At 33.6% G+C, this 13976-nt stretch overlaps 1 protein-coding gene across 1 annotated transcript; it reads right to left on the bottom strand.

Annotated features, from left to right (window-relative positions):
- Positions 1 to 5413: 5413 nt before the first annotated feature.
- On the bottom strand, positions 5414 to 12480 carry LOC136232512 (signal peptide peptidase). Its single transcript, XM_066021714.1, has 12 exons — positions 12293 to 12480; positions 11887 to 12013; positions 10171 to 10286; positions 9918 to 10069; positions 9688 to 9773; positions 8367 to 8494; positions 7338 to 7388; positions 6273 to 6359; positions 6108 to 6177; positions 5884 to 6020; positions 5721 to 5798; positions 5414 to 5623 (listed from the first exon to the last, which is right to left on the bottom strand). The coding sequence occupies exons 2-12, from the start codon at positions 11924 to 11926 to the stop codon at positions 5555 to 5557; spliced, it is 1014 nt and encodes a 337-aa protein (XP_065877786.1). The 5' UTR covers positions 11927 to 12013; positions 12293 to 12480; the 3' UTR covers positions 5414 to 5554.
- Between the last annotated feature and the right edge of the window lie 1496 nt (positions 12481 to 13976).

Genomic DNA, 13976 nt, shown 5'->3' with positions numbered 1-13976 from the left:
TCTTATTGTTTGAGGAGATTTATTCAGAAAGACCAAATCAAATAGAGTTGTTTAAGAGGATCGGACGGACGACGACAACGGTGCGCACACACATGTGGTGGTCAATCATCAACTAGGTCTTCACACTTTCACAAAAGTGGGTAACCCTTGGGACACATCCAAGTGTGTAAGGACTCTCTTTATAAATATCACTATAAAGTGATTTCTAAGCAATGCGGGATGTCTTTAACTCTTCTAAAGCTCTTTGAAGACAAACATTTGTGATTTTTTTCATAAATTCAAATTGGGCCTAGTGGCCACGCCCAACAGTTTCTAGGGAAAATTACACAGAAATTCATATTTTAAAAACTATTTACAACTATATCAAGTCATAATTTTGAATTATGTCAAACTAGTAAAATCAGTACTTTTAATATATTTTAATGATTATAATTTATAAATTAGAAGTCTAGAATATATTTTTTAGGGTTTATGATTTATGAATTGGAGTCTAGATTTTTTAAATTATAGTGTAAAATCATAATAGATAGAGAATAATGTCATATTAAGAATTAAATTTTATGATATGACTTAGTTGTAATTTTGTACTTAATTATGATATTCATGTATTTGACCCGAGTTTCTAATGTTAAAAGAAAGTAAACTGAAGTTTATTATGTAATTGATCTTTGTTTCTTATATGATTTCAGAGTTATTCTTTAATTGTGAACTTTCTGGTTCTGTAACGAGGACTGAAGACTGTTGATTTCTAAGACCATGGAGGAATATGACAAGGTATTGGACAATGAAGCCTTAGGGCATCTACAATGGGGGTTAATGAAAAGCTCATTAATTCCAAAACTCATTTAAATCATTGGGGAGAGTTTAATAAACTCTCCCCATGATCATACCGCTTGGTCTGTACCAAGCGGTATGATCAACTCAAAAGCTGCCAAAGGCAGCTGCCTTGGCAGCTTTTGAGTTTTATATATTTTTTTTTATTAAAAAATTTATAATATATTATTAAATTAATTTGTAGGTCCTATGTTATTGAGTGTTTGTAGTATTATCCATTGAAGGAGATATTTTAATGGTATGAGAGTTTATTAAATTGGTCTCACATTGATGATGTGTCCTAACTATTGAGTGGTTAGTAGTATTATCCATTGGAGATGCTCTTATATGATGACTGTTTCAAGACTCTCAAATCGAATTTCATGTAAACTTTACGTATTTAGATAAAGTTAGAATTTAATTTACATAAATTTATTATTTTACAAGAAAAAAACAACTTAAAAAAATGAGTTTTACGTAAAACTTTCGAACTTTGCATAAATTCTCTATTTTTTAGTCATTATTTACGTGTGAGATAATTTACTTAAAGTTGTTATTTTTTTTTTAAATCTTCTCAAAAAATTGAATTTCGCGTAAAACTTTTAAAATTTTACGTAATTTTTTTTATTGTTAGATATAATTTACATAAAGCGTGTCGTAATTTAGGTAAAGTTTTTATTTTATGAAAAAAAGCATTAACTTGACGAAAAATTTGAGTTTCATGTAAAACTTTTGAACTTTACGTAAATCATCTATTGTTAAACATAACTTACGTAAACTTGGACTTAATTTATATAAAGTTATTGTTTTACAAAAAAAAAAAAACAAACTCATTACTTCGGGAAATATATGTTTCACGTAAAACCTTTCAACTTTACGTAAATCCTCTATTGTTAGATATAATTTACGTATAGTAAGACTTAATTTACTCAAAGTTGTTATTTTTAGAAAAAAATCATCAACTTCGCTAGTTTCACGTAAAACCTTTTAATTGTAAGTAAATCATTTATCATAAGACATAATTTATATGAAGTGAGACTTAATTTACGTAAAATTACTATTTAAAAAATAAATCATTAACTTCTTGAAAAATCGAGTTTCACATAAAACATTTTAACTTTACGTAAATCATCTATTACTATACATATTTATATAAAGTGGAACTTAATTTACCGTAATGTTATTTTACAAAAAACATATCTACGAAAAGTCTAGTTTTACGTAAAATCTTTGAATTTTACCTAAATCCCTATTGTTAGACATAGGAGTGGCAACAGTGCGGGGCGAGGACGGAAATACATTTCTCATACCCTCCCCAATTGTTATGGGAACGGTTTCGGGAAATCCCCATTAAATGATTCAGAGATTTTTTTCAATGTTATCAAAACCGGACCGGACATCAAACCGGATTGATGACTGGGTCACGGGTCACTTGGTCGGACTGGATGGCTCGGATTGGTCGAACCGGATGACGTAATAAATAAATAAATAATATTTAATACATTAAATATATATAATTAATTTAAAATTATTTTTATACATTATATATATCCAAAATAAATTATAAACAATTTTGGTTTGTTATTTTTTGTTAATTTGAGTTTTAAATATATAACGAATAAATTAAATTCAGAATAAATTGAAATATATCAACGTATTCTATGCCATAAGATGTTTTTAAAAATATATTATAAACTCAAAACGGACAAATGATGAATGAGAAATTGATGCTCAAAGTGAACCATTTGAAATGGTTTGGAAGAAAATAAAATGAAATTAAACATTTACATCCCATATAGGAAAGAAAGGAGAAACTTAACTAGTTTATAAGTAAATGGGCTTTACAAACCTTTAACCAATTACTAGGAAAAATGCTCTCTCACGCGCAGGGGGGGTGCAATCGATTAACCACCGGGTTAGGGGCGCACTCGCACGACGTGGGCGACGCAAAATTACCGCCCGCCTAAAAGAAATTACCGCCTGAATTTTTTTTTTAATCAACAGACCCGGGGTCACATCGGGTCCCAGAAATAACCGGACAGGCTCGGACCGAACGGTCCGATCAAACTTGTAACATTGATTTTTTTCATCCATGTCCCCTCCCCATATGGATCCCTACAGGTAATGGGGATTCCCTATACCCAATAAAATAATAATTATATAAAAATTTAATTATAAGTTTATAAAAAAAAATAACCAAAAACATTACAGATTAATCTGTAACCAGTTTGCTGGTTACTCTTTAATCTGTAGCCAGCAAACTAGTTACAGATTTTATGTAACCAGCCTTTTATTTTATTGTGTTAAAAAATTAATTCTAGCCATATTTTATTTTTAATTTCATTTAGAATTCAAATCCGCCTCACAAACACCCGCCCTCGCCTAAAAAATTACCGCCCCAAAAACACCCGCCCGCCTAAAAGAAATTACCGCCTGAATTTTTTTTTTAATCAACAGACCCGGGGTCACACCGGGTCCCGGGCCAACCCCGGGTCACTCTGGTTATTTCAATATTGAAATAATCGGACAGGCTCGGACCGGTTTCCTCACCGGTTCTCGGTTTGATCGGTCGGACCGGCTGGTCCGATCCGAGCCTGATAACATTGATTTTTTTCATCCATGCCCCCTTCCCCATATGGATCCCTACAGGTAACGGGGATTCCCTATACCTAATAAAATAATAATTATATAAAAATTTAATTATAAGATTTATAAAAAAAAATAACCAAAAACATTACAGATTAATCTGTAACCAGTTTGCTGGTTACTCTTTAATCTGTAGCCAGCAAACTAGTTACAGATTTTCTGTAACCAGCAGACGCAGACGCAGCGATGTGAGTAGTTCTAGACGCAGGCCGGTGGAGCGAACGGAGTGAGCAGGCGGAGACGTAACGCAGGAGGAGTAGATGTAGATTCGGATGTGTTCGAAAAGAAATAAGAGAGAGAGTAGCAGTTATGCATGTGTGTATTCGTAAAGAAAGAAAACGGTTGTTTCATAGAAGGGCAATGGTTTTTTTAATTATTAGGTTTTTACTTTACAAATAAAGTTCAATATTGTCCATGTCCTGCCTGTATATATTCTTTTATTTTTTTTATAAAAGCCTTTGTACTATACATTAATATAAAATAATAGTTAGAAATTAAAATTAATAATTTATTCGGGGATCTCCACGGGGATTTTTCGAGGATCCCCACGGGAATTTACAAGGTAACGGGGCGGGGATCCCCACGGGACGATATAGCAATCCCCATCCCTATCCCCATTTAGGTTTCGGACAAAAACAATTTCCTCGTCCCCGTCCCCATCCTTTACGGTTATTCCCCATCCCCGTCGGTTTGGTTACCCACGGTTTTCGGATAATCCCCTCCCTATTATCATCTCTAGTTAGACATAATTTATGTAAAGTAGAACTTAATTTACTTAACGGTTTTATTTAGAAAAAGCATCAACTTTGCAAAAAAAAATCGAGTTTCACACAAAACGTTCGAAATCACGCAAATCCTTTATTATTAGACATAAGCTACGTAAAATGAGACTAAATTTGCGTGAAATTGTTATGTAACACGGACGCGGCTCTATTCTCGTCTCAGGATCATGCTGGTTGTGGCGCAGCGCTTCGTAATTAGAGTAGAAATTTTGTTGCAGCACAGACGTCCCAAATTATTGGTCTTCCGCCAATCGTTGAATGTGAGGCCTTGTTTTGCTTCATGCATTGATTTGGGTTTCACCTCAGGATTTTCATATTGTTATCTTCCAAACTGATGCAAAACTTGTCATCAATGCTATCCTCTCCCCCTCTAGGGATCCTCCTGATGCAAAACTTGTCATCAATGCTATCCTCTCCCTCTCTACAGATCCTTTTGATTATGCTCATTTCTCACAATCAGGAACTTCTTTCTCAAAACAACTTTTGACTATGCAACGTCATTTCTTACTCCGTTCAATTTGTCGAGCGACAAGCTAACATTTTGGTCACGTTTTTGCACAATCTTCTCATTTAATGTCTTGTTCTATAATAGTCATATTCCAAGTCTTGTTTTGCCTTCTGTATTGAACTTCTACCCAATTGAGCTCATTAATCTTATTTACTTTAAAAAACAAATCATACGAGATGGTTTGATGTCTCTATCTTAGAATTTTAGTGAGATCAGATTCAACAGTAAATAAGTTCCCTATCCCATTCCCAAATATTATTTCAGAAATTCTCCATCCCATCTGATCTCCGCAATTATAGGAGATTTCCTCTCCCCTATTCCACCCTTACACCGTCACCACAAATAGACAATTTTTCTAGCGATTTCAATACCAGAATGCTGAGTCACATAATTCAGAATTCAAAGCACCACGTCAACACCGCTTATCAGAAATATTATGCCAATTAAAAATTTAATAAAATCGTTAGTTGATTTTCTTTGAACTACATCAAAGCCCCCCTGTACCAGTCAGATTATTATAACTACTTTAAGGAAGCTCATGATGTATTCAGTCTTCCTTTTGTTTTCAAAGTTGATATAAATCATTTTGATAGAAAAAAAAAATCTCATGAGAAATAAAATACAAAACCTGACTTGTAGCAACGCCTGTAAAAATAAAATTGAGTAACGTCAATATAAGAGATCTAAATTCTATTGCTTTTTGCTTAATTCCAAAATCTGTTGCACAAGTGTGCAAGTTAGTTGATTGATCTCAAAAAGGAAAAGCAATATTTTTGTTCTATGTCATCCAATGCAACATCTGCACTCACTCCACCTTTTTCGCTGAGTTAGTTTCGCCACTATCCTTAGTCTTCGATTCATCGAAATCCATCAACTGCAAATGTCAAAAATGAAAAATAAAATCCATCTTATTAGTCCGGAAATCACAGTATTGACAAACATATTTTAAAGACAACGAAAGTGAAACTAACCGGTTTGACTTCGCGATTCCATATCACATGAGCTCCTAAACATCCTATCACGGCTGGCACAATATACAGAAGTGCAGGCTGAAAACACACAACAAATCCATTAGGCCTGCAAACTTAGCATTGATTATAGAAGACGTAAATGAATCTTGGAAGGAAAAGCAACCTGTGCAGCTTGGAACCAGTTCATGACAACAATTGTGAGGACAACTCCCATGGTGTATCCGAAAAAGGCACTCTTAAAGTATTGGCTCTCTTTTCCTCTAGAGACATCGAATCGCAATGCTAAAGCTACAAAAATACCTGACAAAAGAAGGAAGATTAATCATCATTGTTACTCGCACCAATAACATCAAACAGACGCATGAATCCGAAGTCTTGGCAAGTTACCAGGGATTACAATATCACCAAGACCAAGCATGGAAAAGGGTCGAGCAATGTCTGCTGTTGGGAACAAAAGCTACAGAAAGATCACATAGTTACATAATTAGAATTGTAAATGCTAAACCCACCACTATTAAATGCATACATAATTTTCATCAAATGTCAACTAACCTTTATAGGAGCATCAAAAGATTTTGCAACACTGACCATCACAGGAGTGAAGAAAACCCAGAAAATATCATATACAAAAAGTCCTGCCTGTAACAAAGTACAGTGAAATTATTAGAAGCATTTACTTTAGCACATAGGCAAAATCCTTCAACATCTGGTAAATTTTCCAAGTAATCAGAAATTCAGGGAAGTTGTCAAACGTCTTTGTACTGTGATACAAAAGACAGATAGTTAACCACTGGAAAAGCAAAACTAAAACTTTTGAGGTAATTCTTTTGCAAAACTATTTCTTTAACTTTCATTCAGAATTTCCTGCAATTTAATACATGAAGCTTTTATTGCAACAGAAAAGAAAGTGGTGCCAAAAGTTAAAAGCAGAAGAGAGAACTAAGAGAAGCAAAAAGGCATGGGAATAATCATCCGACAAAGTATAGGGTTTTGTGGGCATATGATTTTGATTCTGGTGATAGTAAAAGTATAGGGTTTTGTGGGCATATGATTTTGATTCTGGTGATAGTAAAAGTATTGGGTTTTGTGGGCATATGATTTTGATTCTGGTGATAGTAAAAGTAGAAGAGATCTCTAAAATGGTGGCAGTGCAGTTGGAGTAAAATAAACAATAAATAGATCATATAATTGATAACATTTGGATGCAAATAAGCATACCCCCAAAATAAAGTTCAATAAACAAATGATTCCTTTGCAGTGTTTTTCTCAAGGCATGACAAGTTAGGATAAATTAATTTCATTTAATAGGTAGCTTTTTTAAACATACAGGCTGCAGAAAGTCACCATTTCGTTAAAATAAAATGCAGACTCCCCCCACAACATTTTATTTATTTATTTTGAGGAATTCTCCACAACATTTGAATTGTAATATAAGTTATAACATATTAAAATGGATAAAACAAGTTAATCAAAATAATGATTTCATGTCTCAGTTATACGAAAACCACAGAAACAAGAAATGTATGTCTAGTTCAACAAATGTTTGTCTACTATGGTTGTTACTTGCTGACAGGGCTTGTATAAAAATGAATATAAACAGTGACTGGGGCTTCTTACCAGTAGGATGGCACCAGTTTTAAAAGATCCGAGAGAAAGCATTTCAATCCCCTGAAATATATAAAACAAAATTCTTGAATAATTATACACCACCAAACAACCATTTACCTTAAAAATCAATACAACTGTTTCACATGTGTTTATACATCAACGTTGAAATTAAAGAAATGACCAACTATACTACAACTTGTCATTAAGCCCATATAAAGTAGCACTTGATGAAAACAAGAAAAAAAAACATATTTTAAAATGATATTTTGCAAATGCAACATGGTGAATTAGACATAGATATGTAAGAACGTTTAAAACTAAACCTGTTAAATATAGCTTGATGGTTTAAAATATTGTCTATCCATGATATCACGGGTTACATGCACTAATGGTCATTCAACTTTGCCTAATGTTTCACTTTCAATATGTTCACCAAATTTCAACTTGTGCCAATAAAATAACTTAAGTCTTATCTTTTTTTCAATGAAGTCACTTTTTTCGCAATTTTTCTAGCAACTTCAATACCTGAGTGCTAAGTCAGATAGTTCACACTACAAACACAGTGCCATGTCAATGCCATTTATCAGAAATATTATGCCACACCGAACCACAGGTTAAAAATTACAAAATATATAGTTTTTTATTGACTTGAAAGTTAGTGGATTCCATATTGCAGACTATTTTTCAAGTGGCACTGACATGTCATTACGTTTTTGTCGTAAAACATCCCAGTCAGCACCCAGGCATTGAAATAGCGGAAAAAAATTCCTAAAGTGACTTCATTGAAACCAAATAAAACTTCAGTTATTTTATTGGCACAAAGTTCTAGTCCCATTAAAATATTAGACAAAGCTGAGTGACTGTATAAGCTTTTAACCCATGATATCACTTAAATTGATGCACATGTTGCACTACCATCTGTAATTTGTCAGAATTTAATAGGGGAGAAAAAGATCATCCACCAGACATTAGCATAAAATAGATTTAAAGAAGAGAGAGAGAGAGAGAAAGGAAGGAGAATTTTTTGTAGTGTCAGACCTGAATACAGAAAGCCAAACCCAAAATATTGTTAGCCAGCCAATGCTTCTTGGAAGCATACCATGCACAGAAAAACGTCCCAGGAATTGCAGCTATGATCTGAGATCTGGTGAACTCAATCTCCAAAGCTGTGTAAGAAAGTGCAAGGAAAAATAGTCATTCTGCATAATAGAAGCACGATGTCAACTAGATCTAGTACATGTACTTTGAAGCAGAACACTGATATATGCCTTAACAGAGGAAAACAGCACATATAGAACTCATATGATAAGAGGCAAATTCATACCAATTGAATTCTTCGGAAGTCGGAACAGACTCTAGGTTCCAACTTGTTACATATAACTTTGTATGCTATGTCAAACAATTATCACACCTACAGTGTGATGATCATTCAAATAGAAGGAGAAACTAAAGCAAAATTTGAATATAGTCATAGTTGATAGGACCATGTATATGCTTCAAGAATGACAAAAAAAAAAAAAAAAAAAAAACTTATAGGTCCATGTAATCTGCAGAAAAATTCAATTACATTGCATGTATCCACTTAGCATGAGCAAAAGTTATTTCTTTATAAACAGATACCCCTGGCAATAAGAGATTAAAATATTTTGAACAGACTCATAAGTTATTTAAGATTTTTGAATGGCTAATGAAAATTACATGCACACCCCCAGTTCAGAAGTATGATCAGCAGGAGTATAAATCACAGCGAACAACACAAAAAGTTGGAAAAAGAAAGAAAGCATTGAGTCCGACAGCACGTAATAACTTGAATGCAGAGAAATTTTAGTTTAGTCATATGATCCGCAGAGTCTAATTTTTCATTTCCAAAAATTCAAATGTGAGAAAGTTTCTCCCACTTAATTTCTTTTGACTCCTACCCGTAATGACTATCAGAGTATTTCCAAAAGCTCATAAACCCAAAAAGACTTGATTTGAAAAGTAGAAACTTAATTCCAAATATTGATACTCTGGAGAAAGAAGGCAATAAGAAGCTCCAAACATATCACTGTGGAGCAATGAAATAACTCAATAATATGTTAAGTTTATGTTTCCTCCAAGCTAGAAATCGATATATCACCATTACCTAGGTTAGGTCATCATTAATAAATAAATCACAGTGACAACTGCATCCCCATGTCAAATCAGAAACGGTGTATTTTCAGTTCAAGACATAAGAAGTCACATAATAGGCACCATTCGAGTACCACAGTTGACATAAGATAACAAAAAATAATAGTCATATTTCAAAATAAACTGAAAAATCCACTTCAAGCACACTCACTAGAAAAATATAAATAAACTCAAGAACATAACATACAGCGAAAATACGGGAAGCGCCATGTAATAAGGTCATCATTCCAATTGCTTGGCAAATATCGTTTGATAGCTGGTAATAATGTTGCCCTGAAAAATAAAGAGGAGATCGTGAAATAATAGTAATACAGTTGCAGTAGCAATGATAACAACAACAACAATGATAATACATATAAACTAGTTTGCTGCATCAAATATGTAAACAGTTCAATAAACAATGCAGAAATAACATACGAAAGTGCGATGATTCCAAGCACAAAAAAGTAGGAAGTCAATACAGCATTAACCAAGTCTTTTGAAAGAAACTTGAAAAGTAGGAACAGAGATAACAGCATTGCACTGCCAACAAAGGGAAAGCGCATCGCATGCTCATTGGACATGGTCTCCTGAAAGATTGAAAACAACAATTTAACAGCCATCACCAATAGCAGAAAATGAGCCGTTGGAGTAACAGAAGAAAATGAACAATAGTACTTGCAATACTCACCGTAGGTGGAGTTGCCTTGACAGATCGGTAGCATCCAACATAAACTGTGAGACACGCAGTTAAGATGACATTTAAATTTGGATCTACCTTTACAATAAGTGGTGCCAACGTTAAACCTGCATTGTAAGACCATAAGCATGATATCAAAACAAATGATGAAGAAAGAAGATACCAACATCCAAAGCCTGACAGGACATATGAAATACCTATACCACATAAATGAAAAGAAAAGCAATTCTATAAGTTTTCGATGAATAAAGGCTGAAATATGCTCTTAATTTCAGAATCACAACAAAGCACAAATGAATTTCTTCGGGAACATGGAACACAAAAACCAGACAAATCCAATGATAGGAGGAAGACAAGCTTGTTTCATGCAAATTATCAATAGGAGAGTAGAGTTTCTTTGGACAAGGGTCTTCATGGCTTAAAACAGGGAAAGACAAATGACAGAATAACAGCAAACAAATTGAATTATTTGCTATTTTGTTGTCTAATAAATAGGGATTTAATTTAACTAAGAAAACAATTGTGAGCACCTTCTAATCACATTTATTTTGAGAACTTGTAAAATAAGAGAATAGTACGTCAGGTTTACCAAAAGTAAAATGAAAACATCACCTAGTACATACTTAGCTAATATCAAATTTGAGTGTATTATGCAAGAAATTTCCGATTTTTTTTCAATAAATACACGGCGCAACGGCAAACGTGTTGTCGTGTGACCGAGAGGTCACGGGTTCGAGTCTTAGGAGCGGCCTCTTGCCAAAAAAATTGGCAGGGGAAGGCTTGCCCCCAATACACCCTTGTGGTAGGACCCCTCTCCGGACCCTCGCTTACCTGGGACGCCCTTACACACATAAGTGTCTGACACAACCTGACAATATATATAGAAACCACTATGTCATGGAAGAGCCCCTACCATGTTTTAATTCCCTGCTTATCATATGATAACAAAAAGAACTCCCTGTTAATAGAATTATGTCATTATTGAAGCCATACTGGATTATTTATCTTCATCCAGCAGTTAGACTATTCTATAAAGTCTTCGGAACCCCTTGGCAATCATTGAGTTGAACACATTTGGCTGCAGTGTATATGTTCTTTCACCGACATTAGCCACTATTACAACCGATGTAGACAACATTGAGAAAACACTAATATTGGAGTATAACAATATTTATGATATGATCTATAGGCAAGCATCCAAAACATGGAATGCAAACAAAAATGGAAAGTGGGGAGCCACACGGGAGAAAAAAAACATATTTCTGTAATTTAAGAAAATTGGAAACTAGTTTCTTATAATTTGGATACCTATTTCTTAAAATACAATGTGTATTAATCAGTCCATCATTGCCAATTACATTGCATCAACTCCCTGATTTTTTCATCTCCTTCAAAATGAAAAACGTCCTTTTCTTTCCTATTATGTAACTTACATTTATAAATACACCCATCTATCTTTACTATTGACATTTACCCCACGTTTCCACTTCCTATATTTCTTACAATATTGTTTCCATTGTGCATTTCAGTTTTATTGCAACATGGACAAACATTAACAGAGTAAGAAAACCTAAAATGAACAAACGGACATCAAACTCATAAGCAATGACAACATCCTTACCGAATCAGTTCATACAACTTCATTGTATATAGCATTATCACCACCACAAAACAATCAATCACAATGTTAAAATTCAACATACACACCTGCCAAAGCAATATTGGCAACGCGTTCACCGTTCTTCATTTCTTTTAATCTTGTCAAACTTTTTGGACTAAATTTGAGGTATGTGGCAGCCCAATTCCAGTGAACACTCGAATATTGAGTTGAAATCTATCGAAGAAAAATGAATCAATAATCAACAACCTACACTTGCAAATAAAAATTATAAAAGAACACGATACAGATCCCTGAGAAAACTAAGAATTTCGGTCAAAATAAAAGAAGCTCATATCATTTCTTCAAAATTTAAATAAACTACACTCCCTCACACCGTTGCCCAAAACACAAACAAAGTATCGATCGTGATTATATGGCAACAACAAAAATCACAAAATTCAGAACTCAAAATCTTACCGGAAACCAAACCGAAAAGGAGAGAGATAGATATACCTGAGATTTGTCCCCTTTCTCCCTCCAGCAGTTTCTATAGGAACAGATCGGGGGAGAGAAGCCGTCGAAGAGAGAGGAGGAGAACTTTATATTTGAGAGATTTGAGATTTTGATCCTTGAAAGAGAGAGAGAGAGACAGAAAGATAGGGTTTTACCGAAGTAGATACATTTGCCTGTAGGTGAAATTTAATGGGGAAGCATACTGTTCAAAAGCTGGTTTTTAGAAACGTTTTAACCGTACGGGTCGGTTACACAAGTAAAGGTCACTGCCAATAAGATCAAATGTTTTTGTGGGAAAAAATCCAAATGAATATCCTTTTCCACGTGGTTATATGTTATTGGATAGGTGATGACATTGCAGTGGTTTTGGTGACTAGGAAACGCAGCATGGAATACAAAGTTTCTTTCTCTTTCGGTAATTCTAATACGAAGTTAGTTATTATATGGATTTAGTTACTTGAAGAAAGCCACGTCGTAAGACCTATCGGATTTTGCCATGTCATCAGCTTTTAAATATCTGTCTTTCTTATATTTCTTACACTTAAAGCACTATTTCTCACTTGAAATATCCAAAAATATTGGTATTTTATTTTCCCTCGAGCATACTATCCAGGGAAATTTATAAATCTGACCTTATTAGTAGACCGCTTTAAAAAAACATGCTATCAAACTAGACGATTATATATATATTTTTCAAAAATAATCTTAGTATATATATAACAAACACTTTTAAGTCGCTTTTATTTATGAAGACGATATTATCCAATTTTATAAGATGTCTGAAATATCTGCTTTTTTTTTTTTTGCTTCAAAAAAAAGCAGATATTTCAGACATCTTATAAAATTGGATAATATCGCCTTCATAAATATGTTTTTGAAATTCTTAATTTGTAAAGATGTCAATATATTTTGTAAGTCAATCATCGCTTCAAGTTCTACTCTTATAGTTATTGTGTTTTTTTGTATCCAATCTCCAAGGCTATTTAAATTTGATACCACTATCTGCTTTTACCGTCTTTATCTTGACAACTGGAATCGGTAGAAATGAAAACATTTTGCATTTCAGTGAATATAATTGAATTTCACACAATAAAATTACACAATTCATACAAAACATAATTATTTGCATTTAACAAAATGGTGTCGCATTTCATAAAATATGACAGAGATCTTTCACATTTACATATCAATGTGATGCCGACAATTAAATGTGATTCGCGTTCATGTATTGGATATCGCTTTTTATCGATATGTAACTATCTCATTAAGGGTTTATCTATTTGCATATCAGCATATTAATCGCATTTCGTCAATATGCAACTACCTCATTTAGGGTTTAGGGCTTATCTATTCACATTTTACGATATGCAATGCAAATTCATAAAATGTGAACCTTCGCAAAATTGTTCTCAAAGCCATAAATCACAACTTGTTTACCATTCATCACACATATACAACTCAAATTAGTTCGAAAATCATCAATGTAGCCATTAAACACTAAACCTTACGCCTACACAAACATATCACAAAGTATATGCATTTTCCCTCCAAACATATAAGAAAATGATGAAGAAGGAAGAAAACACAAAAGAAGGGACATACCTTTGATTTCAAGATATCCTAGTGATTCTTCTTAGTCGATTTACCCATCATTCGTCGGTCGGTTTTTGTGTTAGGAAAAGAG

The sequence above is a fragment of the Euphorbia lathyris genome, chromosome 6 (assembly GCF_963576675.1).
Source record: "Euphorbia lathyris chromosome 6, ddEupLath1.1, whole genome shotgun sequence".
NCBI classification, from domain to species: domain Eukaryota; kingdom Viridiplantae; phylum Streptophyta; class Magnoliopsida; order Malpighiales; family Euphorbiaceae; genus Euphorbia; species Euphorbia lathyris.
Note: the sequence above shows the minus strand (reverse complement) of the source record. Positions and strands in the feature narration are given on the sequence as shown.